We start from the raw sequence: 13094 nt of genomic DNA, 5'->3' as shown, positions 1-13094 counted from the left end.
ACAAGCTTGATGTAGTTATTGAGTGCTAGGAATATGGGACCAAATACTAAATGTTTGACTGATGTACCACACAAGTGAATTTTTCCCAATGCTTTTGGTCCCCTAAAATGGGGGGGACTAATGTACAAAAAATGCTGTAATTTCTAAATGTTTCACCTGATATGGACGGGAATAGCCTCAAATTAAAGCTGACATTCTGCACTTTAACCTCAGTCATTGTATCAACGTGTTGGAGTACAGAGCCTAAACAACAACATGTCACTGTATTTGTTTACACACACACACATTTTATAGATCTGTTTTAATCAACAGTTTCTCTGATAGAAGATCATAGATACAGGAATGACTGAGCCATCTAGATATAGTTATACTAGACAGGACTGACTGAGACATCTAGATATAGTTAGCTCAGTCAGTCCTGTCTAGTATATCTATAATGACAGACATCTACAGTGCCTTCAGAAAGTCTACCTTTTTGTGTTACAGCCTGAATTTAAATGTAAAGGTGTCAGTATAAAGGTACCACATTATTACTCCTTAAAGGTGTCAGTGTAAAGGTACCACAGTATTACTCCTTAAAGGTACCACAGTATTACTCCTTAAAGGTGTCAGTATAATGGTACCACAGTATTACTCCTTAAAGGTGTCAGTATAATGGTACCACAGTATTACTCCTTAAAGGTGTCAGTATAAAGGTACCACAGTATTACTCCTTAAAGGTACCACAGTATTACTCCTTAAAGGTGTCAGTATAATGGTACCACAGTATTACTCCTTAAAGGTGTCAGTATAATGGTACCACAGTATTACCCCTTAAAGGTGTCAGTATAAAGGTACCACAGTATTACTCCTTAAAGGTGTCAGTGTAAAGGTACCACAGTATTACTCCTTAAAGGTGTCAGTGTAAAGGTACCACAGTATTACTCCTTAAAGGTGTCAGTATAAAGGTACCACAGTATTACTCCTTAAAGGTGTCAGTATAATGGTACCACAGTATTACTCCTTAAAGGTGTCAGTATAAAGGTACCACAGTATTACTCCTTAAAGGTGTCAGTGTAAAGGTACCACAGTATTACTCCTTAAAGGTGTCAGTGTAAAGGTACCACAGTATTACTCCTTAAAGGTGTCAGTGTAAAGGTACCACAGTATTACTCCTTAAAGGTGTCAGTGTAAAGGTACCACAGTATTACTCCTTAAAGGTGTCAGTATAAAGGTACCACAGTATTACTCCTTAAAGGTGTCAGTATAAAGGTACCACAGTATTACTCCTTTAAAGGTGTCAGTATAAAGGTACCACAGTATTACTCCTTAAAGGTGTCAGTATAAAGGTGTCACAGTATTACTCCTTAAAGGTGTCAGTATAAAGGTACCACAGTATTACTCCTTAAAGGTGCCAGTATAAAGGTACCACAGTATTACTCCTTAAAGGTACCACAGTATTACTCCTTAAAGGTGTCAGTATAAAGGTACCACAGTATTACTCCTTAAAGGTGTCAGTATAAAGGTACCACAGTATTACTCCTTAAAGGTGTCAGTATAAAGGTACCACAGTATTACTCCTTAAAGGTGTCAGTATAAAGGTACCACAGTATTACTCCTTAAAGGTGTCAGTATAAAGGTATCACAGTATTACTCCTTAAAGGTGTCAGTATAAAGGTACCACAGTATTACTCCTTAAAGGTACCACAGTATTACTCCTTAAAGGTGTCAGTATAAAGGTACCACAGTATTACTCCTTAAAGGTACCACAGTATTACTCCTTAAAGGTGTCAGTATAAAGGTACCACAGTATTACCCCTTAAAGGTACCACAGTATTACTCCTTAAAGGTACCACAGTATTACTCCTTAAAGGTGTCAGTATAAAGGTCCACAGTATTACTCCTTAAAGGTGTCAGTATAAAGGTACCACAGTATTACTCCTTAAAGGTACCACAGTATTACTCCTTAAAGGTACCACAGTATTACTCCTTAAAGGTGTCAGTATAAAGGTACCACAGTATTACTAATTAAAGGTGTCAGTATAAAGGTACCACAGTATTACTAATTAAAGGTGGCAGTATAACGAGGTTGACTGTAGTGCAGGTCAGGTTTTCCTTCTGGTAGTTCACTGAATCCTGTTTCTAATTGGACAGAGGTCCTTCTGGAAGTTCATTGATTCCTGTCTCTAATTGTACAAAGACAGAGATCCTTCTGGTTGTTCACTGATTCCTGTCTCTAATTGGACAGAGATCCTTCTGGTAGTTGACTGACTCCTGTCTCTAATTGGACAAAGAGAAAGATCCTTCTGGTAGTTCACTGATTCCTGTCTCTAATTGGACAAAGAGAAAGATCCTTCTGGTAGCTCACTGATTCCTGTCTCTAATTGGACAAAGAGAAAGATCCTTCTGGTAGTTCACTGATTCCTGTCTCTAATTGGACAAAGAGAAAGATCCTTCTGGTAGCTCACTGATTCCTGTCTCTAATTGGACAAAGAGAAAGATCCTTCTGGTAGTTCACTGATTCCTGTCTCTAATTGGACAAAGAGAAATATCCTTCTGGTAGCTCACTGATTCCTGTCTCTAATTGGGCAAAGAGAAAGATCCTTCTGGTAGTTGACTGACTCCTGTCTCTAATTGGGCAAAGAGAAAGATCCTTCTGGTAGTTCATTGATTCCTGTTTTCTAATTGGACAGAGATCCAATTCAAATTTTATTGGTCACATACACATGGTTAGCAGATGTTAATGCGAGTGTGGTGAAATGCTTGTGCTTCTAGTTCCGACAATGCAGTAATAATCAACGAGTAATCTAACATTTTCACAACAACTACCTTATACACACAAGTGTAAGGGAATGAAGAATATGTACATAAAGATATATGGATGAGCGATGGCCATATATAACCCATATAAACATATTAAGTGGCATTGTTTAAAGTGACTAGTGATACATTTTTCATCAATTTTGAATTATTAAAGTGGCTGGAGTTGAGTCAGTATGTTGGCAGCAGCCCCTCAATGTTAGTGGTGGCTGTTTAACAGTCTGATGGCCTTGAGATAGAAGCTGTTTTTCAGTCTCTCGGTCCCTGCTTTGATGTACCTGTACTGACCTCGCCTTCTGGATGATAGCATGGTGAACAGGCAGTGGCTCGGGTGGTTGTTGTCCTTGATGATCTTTATGGTAATTCATTGATTCCTGTCTCTAATTGGACAGAGATCCTTCAATTCACTGATTCCTGTCTCTAATTGGACAGAGATCCTTCTGGTAGTTGACTGATTCCTGTCTCTAATTGGACAGAGATCCTTCAATTCACTGATTCCTGTCTCTAATTGGACAGAGATCCTTCTGGTAGTTGACTGATTCCTGTCTCTAATTGGACAGAGATCCTTCAATTCACTGATTCCTGTCTCTAATTGGACAGAGATCCTTCAGTTCACTGATTCCTCTCTAATTGGACAGAGATCCTTCTGGTGTGGAACATACAGGCATTATATAATCAAAGCCTGTTTCCAGCATGTTGGTAACTGTGGTACTTCTACTAATAATTGTAAGAGTTGGATGTGGTGATGTCATCATGTAAACAGTCAGACCAGATCCCTGTTTAGCTAGCACCACGGTAGGTGTGTGTCTCAGTGTCCAGGTGTGTACAGGACCAGATCCATGTTTAGCTAGCACCACGGTAGGTGTGTGTCTCAGTGTCCAGGTGTGTACAGGACCAGATCCATGTTTAGCTAGCACCACGGTAGGTGTGTGTCATCATCAGTGTACAGGACCAGATCCCTGTTTAGCTAGCACCACGGTAGGTGTGTGTCTCAGTGTCCAGGTGTGTACAGGACCAGATCCATGTTTAGCTAGCACCACGGTAGGTGTGTGTCTCAGTGTCCAGGTGTGTACAGGACCAGATCCATGTTTAGCTAGCACCACGGTAGGTGTGTGTCTCAGTGTCCAGGTGTGTACAGGACCAGATCCATGTTTAGCTAGCACCACGGTAGGTGTGTGTCTCAGTGTCCAGGTGTGTACAGGACCAGATCCATGTTTAGCTAGCACCACGGTAGGTGTGTGTCTCAGTGTCCAGGTGTGTACAGGACCAGATCCATGTTTAGCTAGCACCACGGTAGGTGTGTGTCTCAGTGTCCAGGTGTGTACAGGACCAGATCCATGTTTAGCTAGCACCACGGTAGGTGTGTGTCTCAGTGAGGTGTGTACAGGACCAGATCCCTGTTTAGCTAGCACCACGGTAGGTGTGTGTCTCAGTGTCCAGGTGTGTACAGGACCAGATCCATGTTTAGCTAGCACCACGGTAGGTGTGTGTCTCAGTGTACAGGTGTCTCCAGATAGCGTAGTAGTGTGTAGCTGCTCCCATGGCAACGAACAGGTGCCAGATGGCGTGAGCGAACGGGACGACTCCATCGCTCTTAAAGAAGGCCACACCCACTACGTAGAAAATCCCACCCACCGCCAGCTCACACAAACCTGCCCTGTCCGCCTGCAACAAACACACACACGATCAGGGTTTAGGGGATAAAATCCTTTGAAAGCTTGAACATTGACTTTAGGTAAATGTTTCTGGACAATCAATGGTGTGTGTGTGTGTTACCATGGACAGGATGACAAGTGCAGGCCCCGCCCCCATGGCCACGTATCCTAGTAACTCCAACAGTTTATACCTGCAGGGAGTGACATCACCTGAGATTATTAACATCAGGGAGAGTGGTGTGTGTGTGTACGTGCGTGCGCGTGAGTGTGTGTGTGTGTGGTACCTCTCGTGGAAGTAGAAGACGTATGTGGAGCCGATAACTGCCATGATCCAGATAATCCATCGCATGTGACTCGACCACGGACCCAACTCCCTCAGCATCAACCTAGAAACCACGGACCCAACTCCCTCATCATCAACCCAGAAACACATGACCACGGACCCAACTCCCTCAGCATCAACCTAGAAACACATGACCACGGACCCAACTCCCTCAGCATCAACCTAGAAACCACGGACCCAACTCCCTCATCATCAACCCACGGACCCAACTCCCTCAGCAAACCTAGAAACCACTCCTCCCTCAGCATCAACCCAGAAACACGTGACCACGGACCCAACTCCCTCAGCATCAACCCAGAAACACATGACCACGGACCCAACTCCCTCATCATCAACCTAGAAACCACGGACCCAACTCCCTCAGCATCAACCTAGAAACACATGACCACGGACCCAACTCCCTCAGCATCAACCTAGAAACACATGACCACGGACCCAACTCCCTCAGCATCAACCTAGAAACACATGACCACGGACCCAACTCCCTCAGCATCAACCTAGAAACACATGACCACGGACCCAACTCCCTCAGCATCAACCTAGAAACACATGACCACGGACCCAACTCCCTCAGCATCAACCTAGAAACACATGACCACGGACCCAACTCCCTCAGCATCAACCTAGAAACACATGACCACGGACCCAACTCCCTCAGCATCAACCTAGAAACACATGACCACGGACCCAACTCCCTCAGCATCAACCTAGAAACACATGACCACGGACCCAACTCCCTCAGCATCAACCTAGAAACCACCACGGACCCAACTCCCTCATCATCAACCCAGAAACACATGACCACGGACCCAACTCCCTCAGCATCAACCTAGAAACCACGGACCCAACTCCCTCAGCATCAACCCAGAAACACATGACCACGGACCCAACTCCCTCAGCATCAACCCAGAAACACATGACCACGGACCCAACTCCCTCAGCATCAACCTAGAAACCACGGACCCAACTCCCTCAGCATCAACCCAGAAACACGTGACCACGGACCCAACTCCCTCAGCATCAACCTAGAAACACATGACCACGGACCCAACTCCCTCAGCATCAACCCAGAAACACATGACCACGGACCCAACTCCCTCAGCATCAACCTAGAAACCACGGACCCAACTCCCTCAGCATCAACCCAGAAACACATGACCACGGACCCAACTCCCTCAGCATCAACCTAGAAACACATGACCACGGACCCAACTCCCTCAGCATCAACCTAGAAACACATGACCACGGACCCAACTCCCTCAGCATCAACCCAGAAACACATGACCACGGACCCAACTCCCTCAGAAACACGGACCCAACTCAGCATCAACCTAGAAACACATGACCACGGACCCAACTCCCTCAGCATCAACCTAGAAACACATGACCACGGACCCAACTCCCTCAGCATCAACCTAGAAACCACGGACCCAACTCCCTCATCATCAACCCAGAAACACATGACCACGGACCCAACTCCCTCAGCATCAACCTAGAAACCACGGACCCAACTCCCTCAGCATCAACCCAGAAACACATGACCACGGACCCAACTCCCTCAGCATCAACCTAGAAACACATGACCACGGACCCAACTCCCTCAGCATCAACCTAGAAACACATGACCACGGACCCAACTCCCTCAGCATCAACCTAGAAACCACGGACCCAACTCCCTCATCATCAACCCAGAAACACATGACCACGGACCCAACTCCCTCAGCATCAACCTAGAAACACATGACCACGGACCCAACTCCCTCAGCATCAACCTAGAAACCACGGACCCAACTCCCTCAGCATCAACCCAGAAACACATGACCACGGACCCAACTCCCTCAGCATCAACCTAGAAACACATGACCACGGACCCAACTCCCTCAGCATCAACCTAGAAACACGTGACCACGGACCCAACTCCCTCAGCATCAACCTAGAAACCACGGACCCAACTCCCTCATCATCAACCCAGAAACACATGACCACGGACCCAACTCCCTCAGCATCAACCTAGAAACACATGACCACGGACCCAACTCCCTCAGCATCAACCTAGAAACACATGACCACGGACCCAACTCCCTCAGCATCAACCTAGAAACCACCACGGACCCAACTCCCTCATCATCAACCCAGAAACACATGACCACGGACCCAACTCCCTCAGCATCAACCTAGAAACCACGGACCCAACTCCCTCAGCATCAACCCAGAAACACATGACCACGGACCCAACTCCCTCAGCATCAACCTAGAAACACATGACCACGGACCCAACTCCCTCAGCATCAACCCAGAAACACACCACTGACCCAACTCCCTCAGCATCAACCTAGAAACACATGACCACGGACCCAACTCCCTCAGCATCAACCTAGAAACACATGACCACGGACCCAACTCCCTCAGCATCAACCCAGAAACACATGACCACGGACCCAACTCCCTCATCATCAACCTAGAAACCACGGACCCAACTCCCTCAGCATCAACCCAGAAACACGTGACCACGGACCCAACTCCCTCAGCATCAACCTAGAAACACATGACCACGGACCCAACTCCCTCAGCATCAACCTAGAAACACATGACCACGGACCCAACTCCCTCAGCATCAACCCAGAAACACATGACCACGGACCCAACTCCCTCATCATCAACCTAGAAACCACATCAACCTAGAAACCACCCCAACTCCCTCAGCATCAACCTAGAAACACATGACCACGGACCCAACTCCCTCAGCATCAACCTAGAAACACATGACCACGGACCCAACTCCCTCAGCATCAACCTAGAAACCACGGACCCAACTCCCTCATCATCAACCCAGAAACACATGACCACGGACCCAACTCCCTCAGCATCAACCTAGAAACCACGGACCCAACTCCCTCATCATCAACCCAGAAACACATGACCACGGACCCAACTCCCTCAGCATCAACCTAGAAACACATGACCACGGACCCAACTCCCTCAGCATCAACCTAGAAACACATGACCACGGACCCAACTCCCTCAGCATCAACCTAGAAACATGACCACGGACCCAACTCCCTCATCATCAACCCAGAAACACATGAACCACGGACCCAACTCCCTCAGCATCAACCCAGAAACACATGACCACGGACCCAACTCCCTCAGCATCAACCTAGAAACCACGGACCCAACTCCCTCAGCATCAACCCAGAAACACATGACCACGGACCCAACTCCCTCAGCATCAACCTAGAAACACATGACCACGGACCCAACTCCCTCAGCATCAACCTAGAAACACATGACCACGGACCCAACTCCCTCAGCATCAACCCAGAAACACATGACCAAACCCAACTCCCTCACAACCTGAAACCACGGACCCAACTCCCTCATCATCAACCTCAACCACGGACCCAACTCCCTCAGCATCAACCCAGAAACCGTGACCACGGACCCAACTCCCTCAGCATCAACCTAGAAACACATGACCACGGACCCAACTCCCGCAGCATCAACCTAGAAACACATGACCACGGACCCAACTCCCTCAGCATCAACCCAGAAACACATGACCACGGACCCAACTCCCTCATCATCAACCTAGAAACCACGGCCCCAACTCCCTCAGCATCAACCTAGAAACACATGACCACGGACCCAACTCCCTCAGCATCAACCTAGAAACACATGACCACGGACCCAACTCCCTCAGCATCAACCTAGAAACCACGGACCCAACTCCCTCATCATCAACCCAGAAACACATGACCACGGACCCAACTCCCTCAGCATCAACCTAGAAACCACGGACCCAACTCCCTCATCATCAACCCAGAAACACATGACCACGGACCCAACTCCCTCAGCATCAACCTAGAAACACATGACCACGGACCCAACTCCCTCAGCATCAACCTAGAAACACATGACCACGGACCCAACTCCCTCAGCATCAACCTAGAAACCACGGACCCAACTCCCTCATCATCAACCCAGAAACACATGACCACGGACCCAACTCCCTCAGCATCAACCTAGAAACACATGACCACGGACCCAACTCCCTCAGCATCAACCTAGAAACCACGGACCCAACTCCCTCATCATCAACCCAGAAACACATGACCACGGACCCAACTCCAGCATCAGCATCAACCTCCCTCAGAAACACATGACCACGGACCCAACTCCCTCAGCATCAACCTAGAAACCACGGACCCAACTCCCTCATCATCAACCCAGAAACACATGACCACGGACCCAACTCCCTCAGCATCAACCTAGAAACACATGACCACGGACCCAACTCCCTCAGCATCAACCTAGAAACACATGACCACGGACCCAACTCCCTCAGCATCAACCTAGAAACCACGGACCCAACTCCCTCATCATCAACCCAGAAACACATGACCACGGACCCAACTCCCTCAGCATCAACCTAGAAACCACGGACCCAACTCCCTCAGGACCCAACTCCCTCAGCATCAACCCAGAAACACGTGACCACGGACCCAACTCCCTCAGCATCAACCCAGAAACACGTGACCACGGACCCAACTCCCTCAGCATCAACCTAGAAACACATGACCAACTCCCTCAGCATCAACCCAGAAACACATGACCACGGACCCAACTCCCTCATTATCAACCTAGAAACCACGGACCCAACTCCCTCAGCATCAACCTAGAAACACATGACCACGGACCCAACTCCCTCAGCATCAACCTAGAAACACATGACCACGGACCCAACTCCCTCAGCATCAACCTAGAAACACATGACCACGGACCCAACTCCCTCAGCATCAACCTAGAAACCACGGACCCAACTCCCTCATCATCAACCCAGAAACACATGACCACGGACCCAACTCCCTCAGCATCAACCTAGAAACCACGGACCCAACTCCCTCAGCATCAACCCAGAAACACATGACCACGGACCCAACTCCCTCAGCATCAACCCAGAAACACATGACCACGGACCCAACTCCCTCATCATCAACCTAGAAACCACGGACCCAACTCCCTCAGCATCAACCCAGAAACACGTGACCACGGACCCAACTCCCTCAGCATCAACCTAGAAACACATGACCACGGACCCAACTCCCTCAGCATCAACCCAGAAACACATGACCACGGACCCAACTCCCTCAGCATCAACCTAGAAACACATGACCACGGACCCAACTCCCTCAGCATCAACCTAGAAACCACGGACCCAACTCCCTCATCATCAACCCAGAAACACATGACCACGGACCCAACTCCCTCAGCATCAACCTAGAAACCACGGACCCAACTCCCTCAGCATCAACCCAGAAACACGTGACCACGGACCCAACTCCCTCAGCATCAACCTAGAAACACATGACCACGGACCCAACTCCCTCAGCATCAACCTAGAAACACATGACCACGGACCCAACTCCCTCAGCATCAACCCAGAAACACATGACCACGGACCCAACTCCCTCATTATCAACCTAGAAACCACGGACCCAACTCCCTCAGCATCAACCTAGAAACACATGACCACGGACCCAACTCCCTCAGCATCAACCTAGAAACACATGACCACGGACCCAACTCCCTCAGCATCAACCTAGAAACACATGACCACGGACCCAACTCCCTCAGCATCAACCTAGAAACCACGGACCCAACTCCCTCATCATCAACCCAGAAACACATGACCACGGACCCAACTCCCTCAGCATCAACCTAGAAACACATGACCACGGACCCAACTCCCTCAGCATCAACCTAGAAACCACGGACCCAACTCCCTCATCATCAACCCAGAAACACATGACCACGGACCCAACTCCCTCAGCATCAACCTAGAAACCACGGACCCAACTCCCTCAGCATCAACCCAGAAACACATGACCACGGACCCAACTCCCTCAGCATCAACCTAGAAACACATGACCACGGTCCCAACTCCCTCAGCATCAACCCAGAAACACATGACCACGGACCCAACTCCCTCATCATCAACCTAGAAACCACGGACCCAACTCCCTCAGCATCAACCCAGAAACACGTGACCACGGACCCAACTCCCTCAGCATCAACCTAGAAACACATGACCACGGACCCAACTCCCTCAGCATCAACCCAGAAACACATGACCACGGACCCAACTCCCTCATCATCAACCTAGAAACCACGGACCCAACTCCCTCAGCATCAACCCAGAAACACGTGACCACGGACCCAACTCCCTCAGCATCAACCTAGAAACACATGACCACGGACCCAACTCCCTCAGCATCAACCTAGAAACACATGACCACGGACCCAACTCCCTCAGCATCAACCTAGAAACCACGGACCCAACTCCCTCAGCATCAACCTAGAAACACATGACCACGGACCCAACTCCCTCAGCATCAACCTAGAAACACATGACCACGGACCCAACTCCCTCAGCATCAACCTAGAAACACATGACCACGGACCCAACTCCCTCAGCATCAACCTAGAAACCACGGACCCAACTCCCTCATCATCAACCCAGAAACACATGACCACGGACCCAACTCCCTCAGCATCAACCTAGAAACACATGACCACGGACCCAACTCCCTCAGCATCAACCTAGAAACCACGGACCCAACTCCCTCATCATCAACCCAGAAACACATGACCACGGACCCAACTCCCTCAGCATCAACCTAGAAACCACGGACCCAACTCCCTCAGCATCAACCCAGAAACACGTGACCACGGACCCAACTCCCTCAGCATCAACCTAGAAACACATGACCACGGACCCAACTCCCTCAGCATCAACCTAGAAACACATGACCACGGACCCAACTCCCATCAGCATCAACCTAGAAACACATGACCACGGACCCAACTCCCTCAGCATCAACCCAGAAACACATGACCACGGACCCAACTCCCTCATCATCAACCTAGAAACCACGGACCCAACTCCCTCAGCATCAACCCAGAAACACGTGACCACGGACCCAACTCCCTCAGCATCAACCTAGAAACACATGACCACGGACCCAACTCCCTCAGCATCAACCTAGAAACACATGACCACGGACCCAACTCCCTCAGCATCAACCCAGAAACACATGACCACGGACCCAACTCCCTCATCATCAACCTAGAAACCACGGACCCAACTCCCTCAGCATCAACCTAGAAACACATGACCACGGACCCAACTCCCTCAGCATCAACCTAGAAACACATGACCACGGACCCAACTCCCTCAGCATCAACCTAGAAACCACGGACCCAACTCCCTCATCATCAACCCAGAAACACATGACCACGGACCCAACTCCCTCATTATCAACCTAGAAACCACGGACCCAACTCCCTCATCATCAACCCAGAAACACATGACCACGGACCCAACTCCCTCAGCATCAACCTAGAAACACATGACCACGGACCCAACTCCCTCAGCATCAACCTAGAAACACATGACCACGGACCCAACTCCCTCAGCATCAACCTAGAAACCACGGACCCAACTCCCTCATCATCAACCCAGAAACACATGACCACGGACCCAACTCCCTCAGCATCAACCTAGAAACCACGGACCCAACTCCCTCAGCATCAACCCAGAAACACGTGACCACGGACCCAACTCCCTCAGCATCAACCTAGAAACACATGACCACGGACCCAACTCCCTCAGCATCAACCTAGAAACACATGACCACGGACCCAACTCCCTCAGCATCAACCCAGAAACACATGACCACGGACCCAACTCCCTCAGCATCAACCTAGAAACACACAACTCCTTCTGTCTCAGTATGGGGAACTTCATATGGAAGGTGTACGACAGTGTGATTGGTGGAATAAGTGGGTGGATCATCATCGACGGATGTAACATCAGCGCTCTGTGATTGGTCAGAAAGTTTTGATTGAGCGGTGTTGTTTTTTGTTAACGCGTCTTCATTGGTCAGTTCCTGTAGCGATAATGATGCTTTGTTTACGTAGCAGGTTAGGAGAATTAACGTAGCAGGTTAGGAGAATTAATGTAGCAGGTTAGGAGAATTAACGTAGCAGGTTAGGAGCATTAACGTAGCAGGTTAGGAGCATTAACGTAGCAGGTTAGGAGCATTAACGTAGCAGGTTAGGAGAATTAACGTAGCAGGTTAGGAGAATTAACGTAGCAGGTTAGGAGAATTAACGTAGCAGGTTAGGAGAATTAACGTAGCAGGTTAGGAGAATTAACGTAGCAGGTTAGGAGAATTAACGTAGCAGGTTAGGAGAATTAATGTAGCAGGTTAGGAGAATTAATGTAGCAGGTTAGG

General features: G+C 48.7%; 2 protein-coding genes and 1 long non-coding RNA gene across 6 annotated transcripts in view; 2 read left to right on the top strand and 1 right to left on the bottom strand.

Annotated features, from left to right (window-relative positions):
• ap5z1 (adaptor related protein complex 5 subunit zeta 1) overlaps positions 1 to 207 on the top strand; it is a gene marked incomplete at its 5' end in the record, with an annotated part of 24762 nt that extends 24555 nt beyond the window's left edge. The window contains one exon of the mRNA XM_042314714.1: positions 1 to 207. This exon is cut by the window's left edge and continues 426 nt beyond it.
• A 1066-nt stretch (positions 208 to 1273) lies between these two features.
• Positions 1274 to 1596, top strand: LOC121844519. The gene is made up of 2 exons (XR_006082024.1): positions 1274 to 1366; positions 1429 to 1596. It is a non-coding gene; the product is annotated as an uncharacterized LOC121844519 (long non-coding RNA).
• A 1694-nt stretch (positions 1597 to 3290) lies between these two features.
• The window catches only part of LOC121844517 (monocyte to macrophage differentiation factor 2-like), a 32103-nt gene continuing 22299 nt past the window's right edge, over positions 3291 to 13094 (bottom strand). The window contains exons 1-4 of one of the 4 annotated variants that reach the window (XM_042314711.1): positions 4739 to 4893; positions 4576 to 4664; positions 3752 to 4464; positions 3291 to 3694 (exon numbers count right to left, since the gene is read on the bottom strand). In XM_042314711.1, the coding sequence (XP_042170645.1) occupies positions 3426 to 3694; positions 3752 to 4388 (906 nt within the window). In that variant the 5' untranslated portion in view covers positions 4389 to 4464; positions 4576 to 4664; positions 4739 to 4893 and the 3' untranslated portion in view covers positions 3291 to 3425. Of the gene's footprint in view, positions 3717 to 3751; positions 4465 to 4575; positions 4665 to 4738; positions 4894 to 13094 lie in introns of those variants that run through there. The other 3 variants (XM_042314710.1, XM_042314709.1, XM_042314712.1) reach the window with 3 other exon arrangements.

The sequence above is a fragment of the Oncorhynchus tshawytscha genome, unplaced genomic scaffold, assembly GCF_018296145.1.
Source record: "Oncorhynchus tshawytscha isolate Ot180627B unplaced genomic scaffold, Otsh_v2.0 Un_contig_105_pilon_pilon, whole genome shotgun sequence".
NCBI lineage: Eukaryota > Metazoa > Chordata > Actinopteri > Salmoniformes > Salmonidae > Oncorhynchus > Oncorhynchus tshawytscha.
Note: the sequence above shows the minus strand (reverse complement) of the source record. Positions and strands in the feature narration are given on the sequence as shown.